Source organism: Callorhinus ursinus, unplaced genomic scaffold (genome assembly GCF_003265705.2).
Source record: "Callorhinus ursinus isolate GAN/ISIS: 27379988/994484 unplaced genomic scaffold, GSC_fseal_2.0 scaffold84, whole genome shotgun sequence".
Lineage (NCBI taxonomy): Eukaryota > Metazoa > Chordata > Mammalia > Carnivora > Otariidae > Callorhinus > Callorhinus ursinus.
Window position 1 is genome coordinate 2,528,800 of NW_027397146.1, and position 18,602 is coordinate 2,547,401.

The following is an 18,602-nucleotide window of genomic DNA, read 5'->3' on the forward strand; positions in this document are numbered from 1 at the left end:
GGTGCTCCCAGGTATAAGCTTGCTGATTTGCAGGGCCTTCTTCAAATGCAGAGACCAGTATCGCCACCTTTCTGGCCTCTGAAAGAAAAATGTGGTTGTGGGTGCAAGGGAAAGAGGTAACTGCCCCAGGCGGCTGGGGCCACACTAGATGAGTGCCCGTGATCTCCAGCAGCTCTCAGGGTAGCTGACAACTGAAGATTGGACTAGAGCTATCTGTGGCTGAAGGTCCGGTAAGGGGCTGGGGCTGGGGCTGGTGGGCTGCTGCAGGAGAAGAGAGGCTGGAAGGCTCCTGTATGAATTTGCTTTAATAAGTTATCACAAACTGGGTGGATTAAACAACAGAAACTTAATCCTCTCACAGTTCTGGAGGCCAGGAATCCTAAATCAAGGTGTCAGTATGGCTGTATGTTTCCTCCAAAGGCTCTGGGGGAGAATCTGTTCTAGGCCTTTCTCTTAGCCTCTGGTATTGCTGGCAATCCTTATTGGTTCTTAGCTTTTAGACGCATCACTCCAGTCTCTGCCCCTGTTTTCACATGGCTATATTCCTTCCATGTGTCTGCGTACAGAGGTCCTCTTTTTATAAGGGCACCAGTCATACTGGATTAGGACGCACTCTTCTCCAGTATGACCTTAAGTGAATTACATCTGCAGTGGCCCTATTTCAAAGTAAGGGCACATCCACAGATATTGGTGGTTAGGAGTTTAGCATATCTTTTAGGGGAACATAATGCAACCCATAACAGCCCCCCTGGAAGAGGTGCCATTTGAGTTGGGTCTTCAAGAAGGCATTGCTCAAGGGGGTGACAAAGAAGGAGGAAGGCACTGAAGGAGAGGCACCAGCTTAGACAGGCTTGGGTGATACTTTGTTCCTATTTCCTTTCTGACATAACAAAAAAGACCAGTGAAGAAGTATGTTTTATTTGCCTGTGATGTTCTCAAGTGGGATGTGCCCCAGTCAGGTGTTCTATGCTGTCATCATTTTGCTATCATCGGAGGACACAGATATCAGAGCTGCCCCTTGTGCACCAGGCACCCTGTCCCTGAAAGCCTCTCCATTTTCCTCTTGTCATCTCCAGTGTGCTGGGTCTCAGCCAAGTCCGAGGAGGGACATAGACAAGCAGCCCACTGACCTGGTCTTCTAAAGCCTCCTAGTTTAGGTTGGAGCCAGATGTCAGAATCAACTCTGAGGTGACTTTCCAAAGAGAGCAGCCAAGCCACCATGGCTCACCCAAAATGAAGACCACCTACCTCCCCGCCTTCACCCTGGCTCCTCCTTTCCTCTTCCTGGGACCTCAGAGGGGCCTTTCTAAAGTGCCAGTCTGATCATGTGGAAGCCCTTCACCCCCCCACGTCAAGCCCATTCCTTGGGCCAGATCTGATTTCAAGCGTTTAAGTCTCCTGCCAGCCGGCCTCCAGTAGGGCTATAGCTCCGTCAAGCTTCTCAGGTGTCCTTGGGCCTGGATTTGTGCACAGCCTTACACTTTAGTAGAGTCAGGACCCAAGCCACTGTGCCTCCATTTTGCCCCCCACTGGGCTGGGGGCTTCACCAGGGCAGGCCTGGGCCTCACCCCCATCTGGACTCCTTGTCTCTACTGTCCTAGTGCCCAGAGGCAGCTGGAGAAAGGGATTAGTTGCTCTAAGTGGGCTGGGTCTTAAAGGATGGGTCTTAAAGGATGGGTCTTAAAGGAGCTGGGGAGGTATAGTTTGGGATGCAGAGGACCCCCACAAAGCCAGGGAGCTCTAGATTCTTGCTGGTTCTGCCCATCACCATGGCCCAAGCCTACTGGGTATCAGACCCTGCAGTGGAACCAAAAAGTACATCAGACCTGGAGGGGTGTGTGTGGTCACTTGTGGGCCAGGTTCTGAGCACAGGAATCCTCAAAGGGGCCCTCTGAGTGCTGAGAATATCTGATCCTCTGTGAGCTCCGGCTCACAGGCACCTGGTCACTTGCTTTCATGCCCCAAGTCTCTGGTATCCTACACCCACTGGCTCTCACTCCAAATTTGGTCTGTAGGTTTCCAGAGTATCTTGTTTGTCATCAGTCCCCATCAGTCATATACCCAGAATTCCCACTGACCTCACAAACAGCACTTTGGACATTCCAGAGGGACCGCAGCCAGGGCTCACCTCTGCAAGTGGATAGTAGCCTCATGGCAGCAGCTATAGACAGGGCATTGGAGCTGGGCGGTCCCGTTTCCACCCAGAAGGCCCCTTGCTGTGCCTGAAGGGGCCTGGGCTCATGGGTGGGGGATCAGTAAAGGGGTATTTCAATCTCCTTCCTCTGGGGCCTGGAGGTCAGTGGCCCACACTCAGCTGTAGCACCAAGAAAGCTTAAGGCCAAAGAGGAGACAAGAGGGGGAAAAAAAGGCAATGGGTCTGGGTGTCCCACTGCATTAGCCAGGAGGCTCCTGAGGGAGAATGCCCTTGGACCCCTGGCACAGATGGGGAAGAGGGGGAGGTTTTTCTTACCGGCAACTCCCTAGCTCTCTTGCTTGGCTACAGTACAAGAGGTGAGGAGATTGTCCGCCTGCAGATCATGACACCTGGGGCAGGACTTCACCCGATGTCCCCAGACCCGGAAGGAACGAGGTATGGGAGCCCTGCTGGGCTCCTTCCATGCCATTTTAGAGATGGGGTCAGTAGGGAAGGAATGCAAATGATCAGGCCCAGGGGCTGGTTGGTGAGAGACAGGGTCAACCCGAGTCTCCTACCCCAGTGGTGACTGTACCCTGGCCAGAGATGTTAAGCATCTGATACACCTGGCGCTGGGGAGGGTGAGGGACAGGGGGACCACAACCAGCAGGGAGCACAGAGGGCCTTGTCCCTGCCCCAAGACCGGAGGCAGAGATTCGTGCAACAGGCAGGCAGGATGGGCAGGCGAGCTCTCTGAGGGCCAGTCTGAAAGGCATTGGAGGTGTGGGTCAGGAACACAGGGAGGTGGGAACAAGTAGAAGTCACTGGCTTGAAGGCAGCCGTTGATGCCATAGGAGCAGGGGAGGTGGGCAAGGTGGGGGAGCACGCACGTGGAAAGGAATGCTAAGAACACCAAAATTACAGGGCAGAAGAGGAGAGAAATGTAAAGGAGGCTGGGACGGTATGGCAAGTGAGGTGGGAGATGGTGTCACAGAGTCAGCACAGACAGATGGGGGAGAGAAGGCAGAAGTGGCCCACTGGGTCAGAGAGAACAGAGAGGGGTTGCCTTAGGAGGTTAGGAGCGGTCTTAACATCGTGGAGGATTATAGTCGAGAACTCTGCAATCAGCCTGTTTGGGTTCAAATCCTGGCTCTTCCCCTTGTTACCTGGGGAACTTGGGGCAAATTGGTTGGGCTCTCTGTGCCCACATTCACTCATCTGGAAGGTAGGCATAGATAAATACAGTGCCCACATCCTGGGGTTTATGTGGAGTGTTAATGCATGCAGAATTGTGAGACTGTAGTCTGACCCTCAATCAACAGTTGCTATTAGTAATGAGAATTTGAGAATTGGCCAGTCCAACAATATCAGATTTTAAGTTCCTTGGAGATAGTTGGCATTTAGGGATGAGGTAACTTCCTTCATCTGAGTGGGGGTGGCTACTGGGTGGTTAACTTATGTTTCTTTCCTCCATAGTTCTTCCCCAGGCTCCAAAGACAAAGAGGCCTCCAGCCGTAGAGAGGCCAAGAGAGACTTGTTTGGTGAGGAAGCCTGCAAGAGCCCCAGTCCAGACCCTGAAAGGTAACTCAGTGCAGGGACATAGAGCCCATGTGGTCCTTGGTCTAAGTCAATGGATGGAGCTGGGACCAGGACTGTCCAGTTCCCCAGTGTGTCCCCAGTGCCTGAGGCAGTGCAAGTCCTCAGTGAATATTTGTTGAAAGAATAAATGAAGGAATGTATGAGGCCTGGAGAGGGGCAGGCCCCTGCCAAGATCCCTCAGGGAGCCGGTTGCAGAGCTGGACAAAACTCTAGGCCAGACCACCCCACCCCAGCCTTTGGCCCAACTTCACTGTGCCTTTGTCCCCATTGAAAGCAGTCCTGCTGAAGGCCAGGGCAAGCAAGGCTGCCAGGTCAGCAGTTTAAGGAAGTCAGTGACCAAAGGATACATGGGCCTCAACAGAACATCTAGCATGGACTTCCAGGATGACCTGTAGATAAAGGGAGACATGGTAGAGGCTGGCAAGGATGTGAGACAGAGCCAGTGGGGGATGATGAGTCCAGAAGGGGTGGTTGTGCCCAGCCATCCTATGACCATCTCATTGAGTTGTCCTCCAAGCCAGACCAGGGAAGCCTGGGTGTGGTGAGCAGTGGCTGAGATTTAGACATTTTTTCAATGGGATTCTAATAGCCAGTAATGGATAAGAGCCCACAGTCTTGCCTGTCTGCCACCATTTTCTCAGTGTGGAGTTCTGGATCCCCAGTGGGGACTCAGCCACGGAAATGAGGGAAGGGGACCCAGGATGTCTTGGGGGGGGGATCTTGTTTGTGCACTGGGCTCTGGTTTATTAGTGGCCCCAAATGCCTTGCCCCTTGTTCTTTTCAGCCATCGATCCCTCCATTGTGCCAGCCTCCTCCTGAGTTGCCACTTTGCTCTATTGTTTTGGCTTCACTCTTGCTCCTGGTCCATTAGGTTTGGAAGAAAAGCAGAAATACTTGCTGGTGTCAGGTTGGCTCTAGCTGGAGCAGTGCAGGGTGGCAGCCGAGAGCCTGGGCTTCTAGTCCTTGAGGCTTGCTCTCAGGACATCTTAGTTATATTAGATCAAAACCTAATCAGAGTCAGCAAATGCTTCTCTTCCCGTAACAGGTCAAGCGCACAGTCACGTGATGGCAATGCGGGATCCAGAGCCATGAGCTTCCTACCTGAAGGCTTGACTGGAGCAGACATTGGCTCTGGGAGAGGAGGGTAAGCTGCCTGGGGAAGGCAGGTGGCCTCAACTTATTGATTGTCTCATGTCCCGGTGACAGGCCAGGGTCAAGCTGCCAAAACTGCTTGGGTTGCTGGGGACTGAGCACGGTCATTTCCCATAGTCCTATCTACAGCTTGCTTCTCCAGTTGCTGCCACCACACCCTTTGTCCCTGGGCTTTCCACTTAGGGCAATTGCCGGTGCTTGAATCTTGCTCCTTCTACCTTCTGCCACTGGCTCTCAAGATCCTCCAGAGCAAGCACAAGGGCCCACTTGCAGCCAGAGGCCCAGCCCTTGCCTGGGCAGGCATCAGGAGGTAGGATGAATGTGTGGGGGAATGAGTGAAGGGACGGACTAACAAACAAATGACCATCTTCTTGGCTGAGCTCTGAGGACAAGCTGAAGGAGGTCCTTCATCTCTGTTTTCTCCTTTCCCTTCCAGAAGCCCCAAAGCTCCTTTTCCTGCCCCACCAGCCTTTCCTGGCCAGTTATGCTCTTTGGTTCAGTGAGAGGAAAAGCAGTGGTCCCTCTGAGAAGACAAGCATGTCTGGCTGGGCTCAAATTCCTGGACCTGGGTGGAGTCAGGGGCCACTTTCTCAGGTGATTCAGGAAGTGGCGAGGTCCCACCTGTCCCCAAGTGGTTCCAAGCCAAGAACTGAGTCATCCTTGGGGACAAAGAATCGGTATGCTGATGTTGGCACAGATAGTTCAGCTCCAAGTTGTGCTAGCGCCCTTATGGTTCAGAACAAATGGACAAAGAGGAATGACAAAGCCAGTGTCTGCCGAGAGCCACAAGGGCATGCGGGTACAAGGAAAGGCCCCTGGGCTGGAGCCTTGGCTCTTTGAGCTGTCACTAGTGGGGAGGACTCTCTGAGAACCCAGCACTTGCAGCCTGCTTCGCTGTGTGCTGGCCAGCACTTGTGCTATTCACTGAATTTGCTGGTTGCTGTTGTAGACTTCTGCTTCATGTTTGAATATTCATCCAGATCATCCTTCTTGCTTACACACCTTCATAAAGTAAAATCTTTGCTTTCTGCCAAACATCAAGTCACCTTACAAAGTAATCTGGAAGAATTGTCTAGATTTTTATGACTTTTAACCTTTCAAGGTTCAAGAGTTTTATACATTGTCTTAGCCTATCCTTATTTTGACAATGATTTTTAAGAAACTTGCCTTTATTATATTTCCAAGGAAAACCTTTTTTTTTTTTTAAGATTTTATTTTTAAGTAATCTCTGCACCCAATGTGGGGCTCGAACTTACAACCCTGAGATCAAGAGTTGTATGTTCTACCAACTAAGCCAGCCAGGCACCCCAGAAAATGTTCTTTCTTTTTTTTAAGATTTTATTTATTTGTCAGAGAGAGAGCGCGCATGCACACACAAGCAAGGGGAGCGGCAGGCAGAGGGAGAAGCAGGCTCCCTGCTGAGCAAGGAGCCCGAGGTGGGACTCGATCCCAGGGCCCTGGGATCATGACCTGAGCCAAAGGCAGACACTTAACCGACAGAGCCACCCAGGCATCCCAGAAAATGTTATTTCTTATGCAGAAAACAATCGCTTCTTTTCCATTCACTTTTTTCCCATTCACTTTTATGAGTTTAATAATTGAATTTAGTAATTACGGTTGGAAGTACAAATGGGATAAACAGATTTGAGAACAAACGTGAGGAACTCTTAGTGAGCATGCTACTCAAGTGCAGGCTTGCACAGGCGATGAGGTGAGCTGTGACTGCTCAACATGCTGTGAGCATCAATCTGCCTGATTTTTTTTTAATTTAATTTTATTATGTTATGTTAGTCACCATACAATACATCATTAGTTTTTGATGCGGTGATCCATGATCCATTGTTTTCGTATAACGCCCAGTGCTCCGTGCAGTGCGTGCCCTCCTGAATACCCATCACCGGGCTAACCCCTCCCCCCTCCCCCCTCCCCTCTAGAACCCTCAGTCCGTTTCTCAGAGTCCACAGTCTCTCCTGGTTCCTCTCTCCCTCCGGTTCCTCCCCCCCTTCATTTTTCCCTTCCTTCTCCTGATGTCCTCCCTGCTATTCTTCATGTTCCACAAATAAGTGAAACCATATGATAATTGACTTTCTCTGCTTGACTTGTTTCACTGAGCATCCTCTCCTCCGGTCCCATCCATGTGGATGTAAAAGTTGGGTATTCATCCTTTCTGATGGCTGAGTCGTATTCCGTTGTATATATGGACCACATCTTCTTGATCCATTCGTCTGTTTAAGGGCATCTCGGCTCTTTCCACAGTTTGGCTACTGCGGACATTGCTGCTATGAACGTTGGGGTGCGTGTGGCCCTTCTTTTCACTACGTCTGTGTCTTTGGGGTAAATACCCAGGAGTGCAATTGCGGGGTCAGGGGGTAGCTCTATTTTTAATTTTTTTGAGGCACCTCCACCCTGTTTTCCAAAGTGGCTGTACCCACTTGCATTCCCACCAACAGTGTAAGAGGGTTCCCCTTTCTCCACAACCTCTCCAACATTTGTTGTGTCTTTCCCTGTCCATTTTTGCCATTCTAACTGGTGTAAGGTGGTATCTCAATGTGGTTTTGATTTGAATTTCCCTGATGGCTAATGATGATGAACATTTTTTCATGTGTCTGTTAGGCATTTTATGTCTTCTTCGGAGAAGGGTCTGTTCATGTCTTCTGCCCATTTTTTGACTTGATTTTTTTTGGGGGGGGTTGAGTTTGAGAAGTTCTTTATAGATCTTGGATACCAGCCCTTTATCTGTAGTGTCATTTGCAAATATCTTCTCCCATTCTGTGGGCTGCCTCCTTGTTTTGTTGACTGTTTCCTTTGCTGTGCAGAAACTTTTTATCTTGATGAAGTCCCAAAAGTTCATTCTGCCTGATTTACAGAGAGACAAAGAATGCAGCCTACCTTGGGAAGACTGGTAAGACAGCAACCCACTCACTCAATCTGTATCCAGTTGATGGATACAGATCGACTGCAAAGGGATGCTGCTTCTATAAATGGCCACAGGCCCCAGTAATAATAGCAGGAGCAATTTAGCACATGCTAGGGCTTAGGCATTATTCTCAGTACTTGTCATCTATTAACTCATTTACTCTTCTTGGAAAACTTACGAGTCAGACACAATTATCATCCCCATTTCACTGATGACCAAACTGAGGCCCAGAGAAGTCAGGTGATGTGCCCAAGATCACACAGCTGGGAGGTAGCAAAGTGATGATTTGAACGCAGGCAATGCGCCTGCAGGGAGCATACACTGCCCCAGTGTCAGGCAGTTGTGGACTCTAAGTGATTATTATGCCCTGGGCATCTGTTTGAGCAGCCCTTCAGCTCTCATCGGAAGCCATCCTTTGGGGAGGGAATAGACATACAGACACAAAGTCCTTAACCCAGACCAGACTTGGACTCCTTCCACAGACTGTGCTCTGCTGCTGGCTTCCCCCCATCTCCTGGATGACCAGGATGTGTGTGATGCCAACTCTCAGCCTTGCAAGCCCAGCATCTACTCACAAGGACCCAAGCTGAGGTGGCAGAGGGGATGGCATTGGGAGACAGAGCTTGGGAAGAGACCCTCCTGTAGGGACTGCCGCTCAACCCAGCAAGCAGAAGTCAGGAGGAGAAATACCAGGGACAGCCAAGCAGTACTAGAAGGCTCAGTCTCAGGAAGCACATGGAAGTGGTTGAGGAGAGCACATGCCTCCAGGGGTGCTAAGGTGCAATGGGAAGGGGTTGTGCATTCCTACGCAGCAGGCTTCTGCCTTATTTCATCTGCCAATCCACCAGTAGGAGTGGCTGGTTTGCTGTGGGTGTGTGGAACACTTAGTAAGGAACAATCTTCCTGTACTCCCACACAGCCCCAGGAGATATAGATCAGGCAAGGATACCGGAACCCAAAACCAAGAGCTGATCGGGGCAGTGCTTGATCTTGAACTCAGGTGCTAAGGCCACAGCTCATAAGATGTTATCACACACAGTGGCGTCTGTGCCATACTAACAGCAGGACTGAGATGCCATCCTTTACTGGCAGATGTTGGTCTCCCTTTCCTGTGAGAAGGCAACTGGGAAGGGCCCCGAGTCTCCTTTGGTCTGACGCCTCATCAGGCATGTGTGCTTTCTCCCTCAGCTCCAGTGCCACTCTGGCCTCTGCTGGACCAGCTGACTGGAAGAGTGACAGTCCAGTAGACCTGGAGGACAGGGAGGCACACCTGAAGGGGTAAGGCATCAGGCAACAGTGCTGAGCTTCTGAGGTGGAGAGAAAAATTCAGGTGTGCATTAGCCTTTGGCTTGGAAGGTGAGGCCAGCAAGGCCTGTGAGCTGGTCCGAAGCACGTGGCAAGAGCTGAAGCCCCAGCTAGCACCCTCTGGCCTCTGCCTCTGCGGCCACAAAGCTTTCCACTACACCTTGTTGCCTCCAGCCAGGAAGTCTTCCATTATCAGGAAGTCACCCACTCTTTCAATCAACAATCATTCGAATGGCACCTGCCCTGTGCTGGAGGCTGGAGCACACAGATATGGCTGATGGGAGACAAAGCCTGGCCCAGACTGGAAAAATACATTATGCTGGAGCAGGGAAATGGGGGGGGGGGGGACCAGGACAGCTTCGTGGGGGAGGTGGCTTTTGAGCCGAATCTTGAAAGGTGAATAGACGTCCTTCAAGCAAAGGAAACAGGATAAGCAAAGGACTCCAAACATCCTGCTATTTCCTGGGCACTGCACGTAGTTGAGTGTGGCTAGTACTGAGGGTCCTTGTCGGGGACTGGTGAAATAGAAGGCTTGTCGGGGTATGAAGGAACTGATTGGCCTTTAATACCAGATATTGTTAATGACCACTACACCCACTTAACTTTGGGTCACATACTGTGTGCACAGCCCTTGACTCACTGTGTCTTATACAGTGCTCCCCACAATCCTCTGAGTTTTGCACCTAATTAGAATGAAGAACAAAGGTCTGGAACATAGGTATCTGTGCCTCCTGGGAAGAACAGTGCTCTGAAAGAAATAGCCAGGGTACATGGGGTAACTCAGGCAAGCTCCTCTAAGGAGGAAAAGGAACCAATTCTAGGAAGAGCAAGGAGAAGAGAGCTGCAGACAGAGAACGGCAGACAAACCCTGCAGTGGGAATACACTAGAGTGGCTGCAGCCTAGCCAATGACAGGGACCATAGATGGACCAGGGCTTTGGTAAGCTATGAGGTCTGAGACTCTATTATGTGGCTTTTTGGGTTCAAATTGCATTGACAGTTAACAGAGTGAAAACAGTAACTGACACCTATAGTGTGCTCTGCTGGATGCTTTACAATCTTTCCAGCAACCCCATAAAAGGAATAAGCAGGGAAACTGAGGCACAGAAAGGTTAAGTGACTTGCCCAAGGGCTTACAAGTGGCAAAGCTGAGTTCCAGTGCAAGAGCCTCTTAAAAAAAAAAAAAAAAGAAACAAGGAAAAACTTTAAAAAGCTATTTTATGAAATTTGTTGTGTGAAGCCTATTCTCAAGATCCAGAACCAGTAACTCTCCGCTAGTTAACGTGTGAAGCACCTTGTCTGCATGAGCTCATCTAATATTCCCCAAACCTGGGGCAGGATCTGCCTTCTTATTATGCAATATGACAATGGAGAAAACTCTGGCTGCGCTTGAGAATCACCAAGAAAGTGTTAAAAAAAAAAAAAATTCCTGAGCCCCATGCAGAGGTTTAGATTTAATTGTTGTGGGGTGGCTTACACCATCCATGTCTTTTTAAAATCTCCCAGTTTATTTTCATGTCCAGTCTAGGTTGAGAATCATTGCCGGCTTCGCGCCTGGGCTTTTGATTGGCGCGCACCTCTGCGCGCGCGCGCCTATTGGAGCGCGACCCCGTCTTCTGTGTGCCTGCGTGGCGGGGGCAAGCCCACTGAAGCCTTGTGCGCCTGCGTGCACCGCCATTTCCTGCATCGGGGAGCTCGGGTCGCAGTGCCTATCGGGAAATACGACCATCCACAAAGCGAAATGGCTGCCCAGGGCTAGAAAGGCCTCAGTGTAGCTTCTCCTTCTGCCGTGCTGATTCCGGCCGCTAGATGGCGCGCAAGGATCAGAAATGGGCCGGGTGGTCAGTCTGGGGCCGCTGTGGGCTTTCACTGTCCTTGCATGGATGGCCTGGTGGGCGCAGGTGGTGTCCCCGACCTTGGGGTTGCAGCAGGCCCCCCTGACCCCGTGTGGACCATCGCCGCAGTCCTGGCAGAGGCGGGAGAGAGGGAGCGGGCTCGGTGCCCGCAAGGAGCCGAAATGGGCTACTGTGGCCCCAGCCTGTTTGGCAGGGTGCCCTGGCCTTGGTCGTCTCTGGCCTCTGGCCACTGATCTTCAGAGCTGCCCGGGGGCAGGGGCTGTGGACTCACGGGGAGGGCTGCCAATCCTCCATCAATGAGGGACCACGTGGGTGGATCTGCCTGGACAGGGCTCTGGGGCCCTGGAGAGGCGGCTTAATTCCCAAGAGTTGTGTGAGGAAGGGTGATGGGGGTGGGCAAGGAGATCCTGCAGAGCAAACTGTCCCAAACTTGAGGAACTCTTCCCTATTCTAACTTGATCTTGCTTCATTACATATGCGGGAAGAGTCAGTATAGTGTGGTGATCAAGAGCATTTATTCCTGTGCATGGGCTCACAGTGAAGCTCTGTCACTTACTCCCTATGTGGCCTTGGGTATCTTTCCCATCTCCTCTTCTAACAGAATCCAAGCTCGTTCTGCCCACTGCAGGACAGGCCAGTAAGTGGAGAGACAAGATGTTAGGGTAAGGAAAGCGACTTTATCCGGAAAGCCAGCAAACCAAGGAGATGGTAGACTGTTATCCTAAGGAACTATCTCTTCTTGGCCTGAAATTTGAGCTTCATAAAAAAATTAAAAGAAAGTTAGTTAAAGGGAGGAAGCAGGAGGGGGTGGAATTAAAAGGTGACTGATACCTGTAGACATCCCAGGAAGGTTGTGTAACTTCTCTGTCCTTAGTCAGTTTATCTTTGTTTATAGGAATCTGGTCATGTTGTTCCTGTAAATCTTAAACATAACATAGTCATTTGTGTGCATACTTACTTATCTCCTTGGGTGAGGTAAGTTTTGGGTAAAGAGTGGTCTTTGCAAGTCTTAGCTGTAGCATGCCTACGTGCATGGCTAAACGTGCATGTGTGGGATAGCTGAGAAGTTTCTAAGCTATAGGTCACAGTAGGAAGGAAAATAGAAGCAATATGGAGTCAAACATGCTAAGTTTGTTCCTATTACACTCTGTGTTTGAATTTCCTTACCTATAGAACAGTGGTAATAATAGTTTCCACCACACAGGGTTGTTGTGAGGATTAAGTGAGTTTGTTTGTATAAAGCATGTAGGACATTTCCCTGGCACAAAGTACTATGTCAGACTCTCCTTTTATAAAAACTTCAAGCTAAATAAAGCAGCCCCAAAGGAATACCTCCTTTTACCAGAACACTGGGAAAGCTGCTGTTCCCTTCTACAGTTTTATTGGCCTGATTTCTTTTAATAAGACACAGAGTAGTTCATCCCCTCCCCACCAAACTTTGGGTATTTTTACATCTAGAACAGAGTTTTCCTCTTTGTTATGTTGCAAGCCTGGGCTTTCCACATTTATGTTCTTTCTGCATGAGGAACAGGTAAACTTTAGGCACATGTATTCACTGTGGACAACCATTATCAATCAGCAGAGGAGTCTTTTGGAGTCTTTTGTAAGAGTGGAAGGGGTTGTTATCTTCCATGTGGAGTGTGATTGTGTCCAGAATAGACAGTAGCTGTATCAGGCTGCTGAATCTTTGGTCTAGTTGCAGCCAGAAGTATTACTTTGCCTATCTCTAAACACTTAACTTCCAGGCAATTCATTAGAGGCATGGGAGACCTCTGGGGTACTACATTGCTCAGCAAGACTTCCTCTGACTAAGATTTCCTTATTATAGGTCAGATGGATTACACCTCCTATAATTGTAGTGACTTTGTTCTGAGGCCTAGGGCAAAGGAACCTTATTCATCCACTTGTGCTTGTGTTGCAATGGACCCCCAAATTACTCTTTTCAGAGAATCTTGACTTGATGCACAAATTGATGAGGACAATCTCTGTTACCAAAATTCTATAAAGGACAGGAGATGGGACAGGATTCTGATTAAGTCCATGGCAAAGCTAGTTCAGGGCTTACAGAGGCAGGAAACAAGCCCTTTAGGCTTTCTAGGTTTGTCTTTGGCTCAAGCATGTATGTCACATGTAGGGTTGGGGTGGGTGTGTCAGGGTATCCTGCTGGCTAAGGGACTGGCATTATCTGAGCAGACCACTCTTGATATCTGGCTGAGCTGCAGCAGACCATCAGGGTAAAAGCAGCACAGAGAGGGACAACACCCACTTGCCTGCCCATTTGCCTGGGCAGCTGGTAGTGGTAATAAGCTTATTATTCCTGCTAGGGTACTTTGGTTCATGTCACTTGAGGCCAAAAAATCGCCTTGCTTTCAGGGCATACCCCAAAAACTATGGTCACTGCTCCACTTGTTATTTCAGCTCAAAGGCAGGGAGCATACATATTATGGGATTAACTTCTGTGAATAAAAAGTCCCAGGGCTAGAGGTAACTGGTAGTGTGACCTTCTTATCCCAGGGTAGCCCCGCCAGTGATTGGAGGCATGCTGCTGATGTTGGGAGGCTTGAGTTCAGGTTAAGCCATCCGGGTGATGATGAACTAGATTTTTATTTTCTAGAATGCTGGCTTAAGCTCTCAATAACCCGACTCAGTATCCTTGGCCTAGTGGGCATATAACATCTTTGAGGCCTCCAGGTAGCAGCACCATCACACATAGAGGTCATGGGGAAGGCACCAGGAGAAAGAACAAGGCCCTTGGAAGCACCTCAGATAGGGATGGTGATGGGAAGGGTGTTCAAGTGTAGGTGTGGCATGAGGCCAGGGAGGAAGATCTCCCAAAGAACTTGATGTGTGGGATAGCTGAGAAGCCACTTCCTCCTTGCCAGATTCAGGGGATGGCAAAAGCATCAGAAGTTCAGGCTTTCTCCATTATGAGTGGGGACTGCTTTTGTCAGTGGGAGGGGGAGCAGTGGTAGTGGGATTCTCCCAAAGACGAGAAAGACTGGTCTCCGTGTGGTGGGGGCCATGCTGGGCTCTCCTCTTCCCCATCTTCTGGAAGAGGAGCCCACTATGGCCACAGGAGGTGACATCAGCAGGCAGTGGGTAAAGAAGGACTGGTCCCAAAGCACTTGCTCCATAAGGATATTTATTCTTCCTCAGCACCTTGGCTGGTTCTGAAGAGAAGAATGTGGCTTCCAAGGTGGGAGAGACCTGGCAGGAGAAGCCCACAGCCCTGAGAGGTGGCCAGGGAGACCCAGCTGTACCGTCCCAGCAGCCTGCAGCCCCCAGGACCCCAGAGCCACAGAGCAGCCCCAGAAGACCTGAGCAGCTTGTAGAACTGGACAGCCAGGCCAGCAGGTAAGGGTTATGCTGTGCTGGGCTCCTGCCTGCCTGAGGTGAAATTTTGTCAGGGGCCATGACCCAGGTAGGACCCACTTTTTTAAAAAGATTTATTTATTTATTTTAGAGAGAGAGAGAGAGTGGGGGGGGAGGGGTAGAGGGAAGAATCCTGAAGCAGACTCCCCACCGCATGTGGAGCTCGATCTCATGACCCATGAGATCATGACGTGAGTTGAAGCTAAGAGTCGGGCACTTAACCAACTGAGCCACCCAGGTACCCCAAGTGGGATCCACGTTGACCCCATGTTTATGCCAGTGCCTGGCACTCACACACCCAGGAGCTCAAACTCCTGCCCCATGAGTGGAGTTGGGATGGTGACTCCCTGGGTGTGAAGCAGTGTTGAGGGGCTTCCTGTGGTGCAAGTAGCTGGGATAGAGCCTGTGATAGAAGTAGGTGTATGTACCCGGAGGTAAGAAGGACTGCTAATTTCTGACATGTGAAGCAGGAAGGTCTCCCAGGATGGGGGTCCCAAGTAGGATGAGGGTTATTTGTATGTATAAAATGGCACTGTCAGAGAATGAGAGAGAGAAGATTGAGACTGAATAATAACTGACATTTTCTAGGCAACCTCATCTACTCTGTAGCCCCCAGTATAATCTTCACTCAACTCTAGACCTGTTTACTCCATGGCCTACTGGACATTGTTATCCAGATTCCCTACAGGCACTTTACATTCAGCATTACCCAAATGACCTTATCATATCTCTGCATGGCACCTCCCCCCAACTTCCTTACTGTCTCTCAGCTTATTCTTTCCACGATCTGGAACCATTACCATCCACCCAGTTGACCAATCCTGAAATCTTGGAAGAGCCTTGGCTACCACTTCCCTTCACCTTTACCTTTCATAAGACAACAAGACTTGTGGCCTTATCATCTCTCCCTTGGCTGAGCATTTTCCTAACTGGTTTCCTGCATCATCTTACTTTTTACCCCCTGGCCTGATTCTCCACACGGCAGCTGAAGGGAATCTTCATACAAGTCATGTCTGGTCTGTTCATGATGAATGTAACATATTAATGTTATTAATGTCAGTTTTGTTGTTGTTTAATGGATATGGAGTTTCCTTGGTCTCTTGTTGATACTATTGGCCTCCCTTCCTCTTCCTCTTCTCTTGGGGAAGAATGGCTTATTGGTTAACAGACTGAGAACAGGAACTTCATGAATCTAGCTTGGCCAGTAATTCTCCTTGTATTTGGAAGCAGATGGCTTCAGATGTACAGCCAAGAAGGTTCCCCCTTGAGTTCTTTGCTTCTGTCTACAAGCCCCCAGGGCCAGTTGTCCAGCCAGGCTCTTGGCTGGGTGAGTAAGGACCTGTGGTTCAAGGATGCAATAGGAGCCCTGCTTTTTGGCTCTACATGTAAAGCCATCTCCTTCATCAGCTGACATTTATCTCCGTTTTCTGTTCTTTTTTCGTCTAAAAAAAGAGGTGTTAATTATTGGCCCCCTAAAACTCCAAGTCTATACAATGAAAAAAAGGAAAAATAAGAGAGAAGCAAAGGCAGATGCATCAGAATTCTGGATAGTAATATTGAAAGGTCTTTTAGCAGAAGAGGACCTGAAGAGGGGTACTGAGAAGGAAAGTTTTGGATAAATGGAAGAACCTGGAAAGAGTACCATCATGGAAACCAAGCCAGGCTGAGCTAACTTTCCAGTATGCTGTGTACCCTTAAATAAGCCCGTAGATTTGGTAAAATGGAGTTTATGGCTGCTTTAAGCAAGGGGCAGATCATGGGAGTAGAAAGACTGTGGTTGACTTATGATGGATTGAGGAAGAAGTGGGCGGTGAGGTGGTGCAGTTGGTAGAGGTGTACAACTCTTTCTAAAATGTTGGCCAGGAATTGATGGAGATTGGATGGATGAGCAGATAAACACAGCTACAGGATAAGGGGAAGGGCTTTTTAAAGTGTAGGTTTATGTGCTCAGGTGAGGAAATATACTCTGGGTAAAGAGAGTTTGATATTTGAAGAAAGAGTGAGCAAACCCAAAGGTGAAGGGTCACTGTATTTATGGTAAGGGCTTAGGGTGGTAAGCTCTAGAGCCTTGGGAAGGAAGGAGATGGCTCTGTCTTAGAGACAGGAGGGAAGGATGAGTGCAAATGTAGGTTGGGGGGCAGTGGAAGGAATATGCAGAGTAATGTGGGCTCCTTGATTTTTTTCTGTGAGTTAATGAGCCACACATTCTATAATTAAACCAAATTTTACTTAGTGACTACCAGCCCATGTACTAAGCATTGGGGATACTGACAAATAAAATTTGGCCCCTGACCTCAAGGAGGTATGGATAAGGTATAATGGCAGCATAGTAGGAGTATGTGACTTGATTGGCCTCATTGAATCAGGGAAGGCTTCACAGAGGTGACAGTTAATGTTCCTCTTGAAGAACTCTGTGAGAAGGTGAAGGAGGAGTTCAGGAGTAAGGGGACTCTCCTGTGCTAAAGGGTAGATCAAAGTGTTGCATGCTTGAGGAGCACCCTGTGGTTTGATATGGCTGTAGTTTATGGTGAGAAGACAGTGGAAAAGTTGATGTTGGGCAGATGGTGTACAGACAAAGATTTTATTTATTTGTCAGAGAGAGAGAGAGCACAAGCAGGGGCAGCAGCAGGCAGAAGGAGAGGGAGAAGCAGGCTTCTGCTGAGCAAGGAGCCCGATGTGGGACTCGATCCCATGACCCTGGGACCATGACCTGAGCCCAAGGTAGACGCTCAACCACCTGAGCCACCCAGGTGTCCCTTTTACAGACAATAGTTAACCTAGCAGGCCTGAGACTGCTCTTTTTAGAAAGGGCTGCTTGTGAGGCACCTGAGTGGCTCAGTTAAGTGTCTGCCTTGAGCTCAGGTCATGATCCCAGGGTCCTGGGATCGAGTCCTGCATCCGGCTCCTTGATCAGCAGGAAGCCTGCTTCTCCCTCTCTCTCTCTCTCTCTCTCTCTCTGTCTCTCATGAATAAATAAATAAAATCTTAAAAAAAAAAAAAAAGAAAGTTCTGCTTGTAAGATGTGCCTCTGGGAACTTGAAAAGGTAAACAGTTCTCTACACTGATATGAACCTTTCTCTAAATGATAAGAGATAAGGCTTTCCACCTGGATAACTAGTACAAACAATGTACTTTATGCTGACTCTCTGCTTGCTTCCTGGGAGTTGGGAATTTCGGTACATGCCAGGCAGAAAGTGCCTATGTGACCCGTCTCCAAAAATAATCCTGGGCTGTGAATGAAAACGCTGCCTTTTCCTTTCACTGATTTTGCTTGGTATCCTTTTGTGGTCATAAATCTTAGCCTTGAGGATGACTATATACTTAGTCCTGGGAGTCCTCCTAGTGAATCACTGACCCTGGGGGTGGTTTTAGGGACACCAATACACCATATCAATCTAATAAAGGACAAAAGCCACATGTTCACAGATGGGCAGGGTCAGATCCTTATGCCTTAACAAGGACTTGGACTTTCTCCAGAGGATGAAGAGAAGTCAGGAAAGTTTTTTAAAAAAATCATTGTCCACAATAGCCAAACTGTGGAAAGAGCAGAGATGCCCTTCAACAGATGAGTGGATAAAGAAGATGTGGTCCATATATACAACGGAATATTACTCAGCCATCAGAAAGGATGAATACCCAACTTTTACATCCACGTGGACGGGACTAGAGGAGATGATGCTCAGTGAGTCAAGTCAAGCAGAGAAAGTCAATTATCACATGGTCTCACTTATTTGTGGAACATCAGGAACAGCAGGGAGGACATCAGGAGAAGGAAGGGAAAAATGAAGGGGGGAGATCGGAGGGGGAGACGAACCAGGAGAGACTATGGACTCCGAGAAACAAACTGAGGGTTTAGAAGGGAGGGGGTGGGGGTATGGGTTAGCCCGGTGATGGGTATTAAGGAGGGTACGTACTGCACAGAGCATTGGGTGTTATACGAAAGCAATGAATCGTGGATCACTGCATCAAAAACTAATGATGTACTGTATGGTGACTAACATAACATAATAAAATAAAATTTTAAAAAATCACTGTAAAATTCACACAACATAAAAATTACTATCTTAACCATTTTAAAGTGTGCAGTTCAGTAGTATTAAGTACATTTATGTTGTGCGACCAATCTCCAGAATGCTTTCTGTCTTGCGAAACTGTAACACTTTCCCCATGAAATAACTCCCCAGCCCCTGGCACCCACCAATCTACTTCCTATTTCTATACATTTGAGTACTCTAGGTTCCTCATAGAATTGGAATTATGCAGTATTT

The 18,602-nt window shown here is 48.9% G+C and overlaps 1 protein-coding gene across 6 annotated transcripts in view; it reads left to right on the forward strand.

Annotated features, from left to right (window-relative positions):
- ZNF185 (zinc finger protein 185 with LIM domain) overlaps window positions 1–18,602 on the forward strand; it is a 61,643-nt gene that overhangs the window by 24,772 nt on the left and 18,269 nt on the right. For 5 of the 6 annotated variants that reach the window (XM_073887924.1, XM_073887925.1, XM_073887927.1 and 2 more), the window contains 4 exons: window positions 3,611–3,715; window positions 4,779–4,877; window positions 8,991–9,080; window positions 14,119–14,316. In XM_073887924.1, coding sequence (XP_073744025.1) covers window positions 3,611–3,715; window positions 4,779–4,877; window positions 8,991–9,080; window positions 14,119–14,316 — 492 coding nt within the window. Of the gene's footprint in view, window positions 1–2,503; window positions 2,591–3,610; window positions 3,716–4,778; window positions 4,878–8,990; window positions 9,081–14,118; window positions 14,317–18,602 lie in introns of all 6 variants that reach the window. The other variant, XM_073887928.1, reaches the window with a different exon arrangement.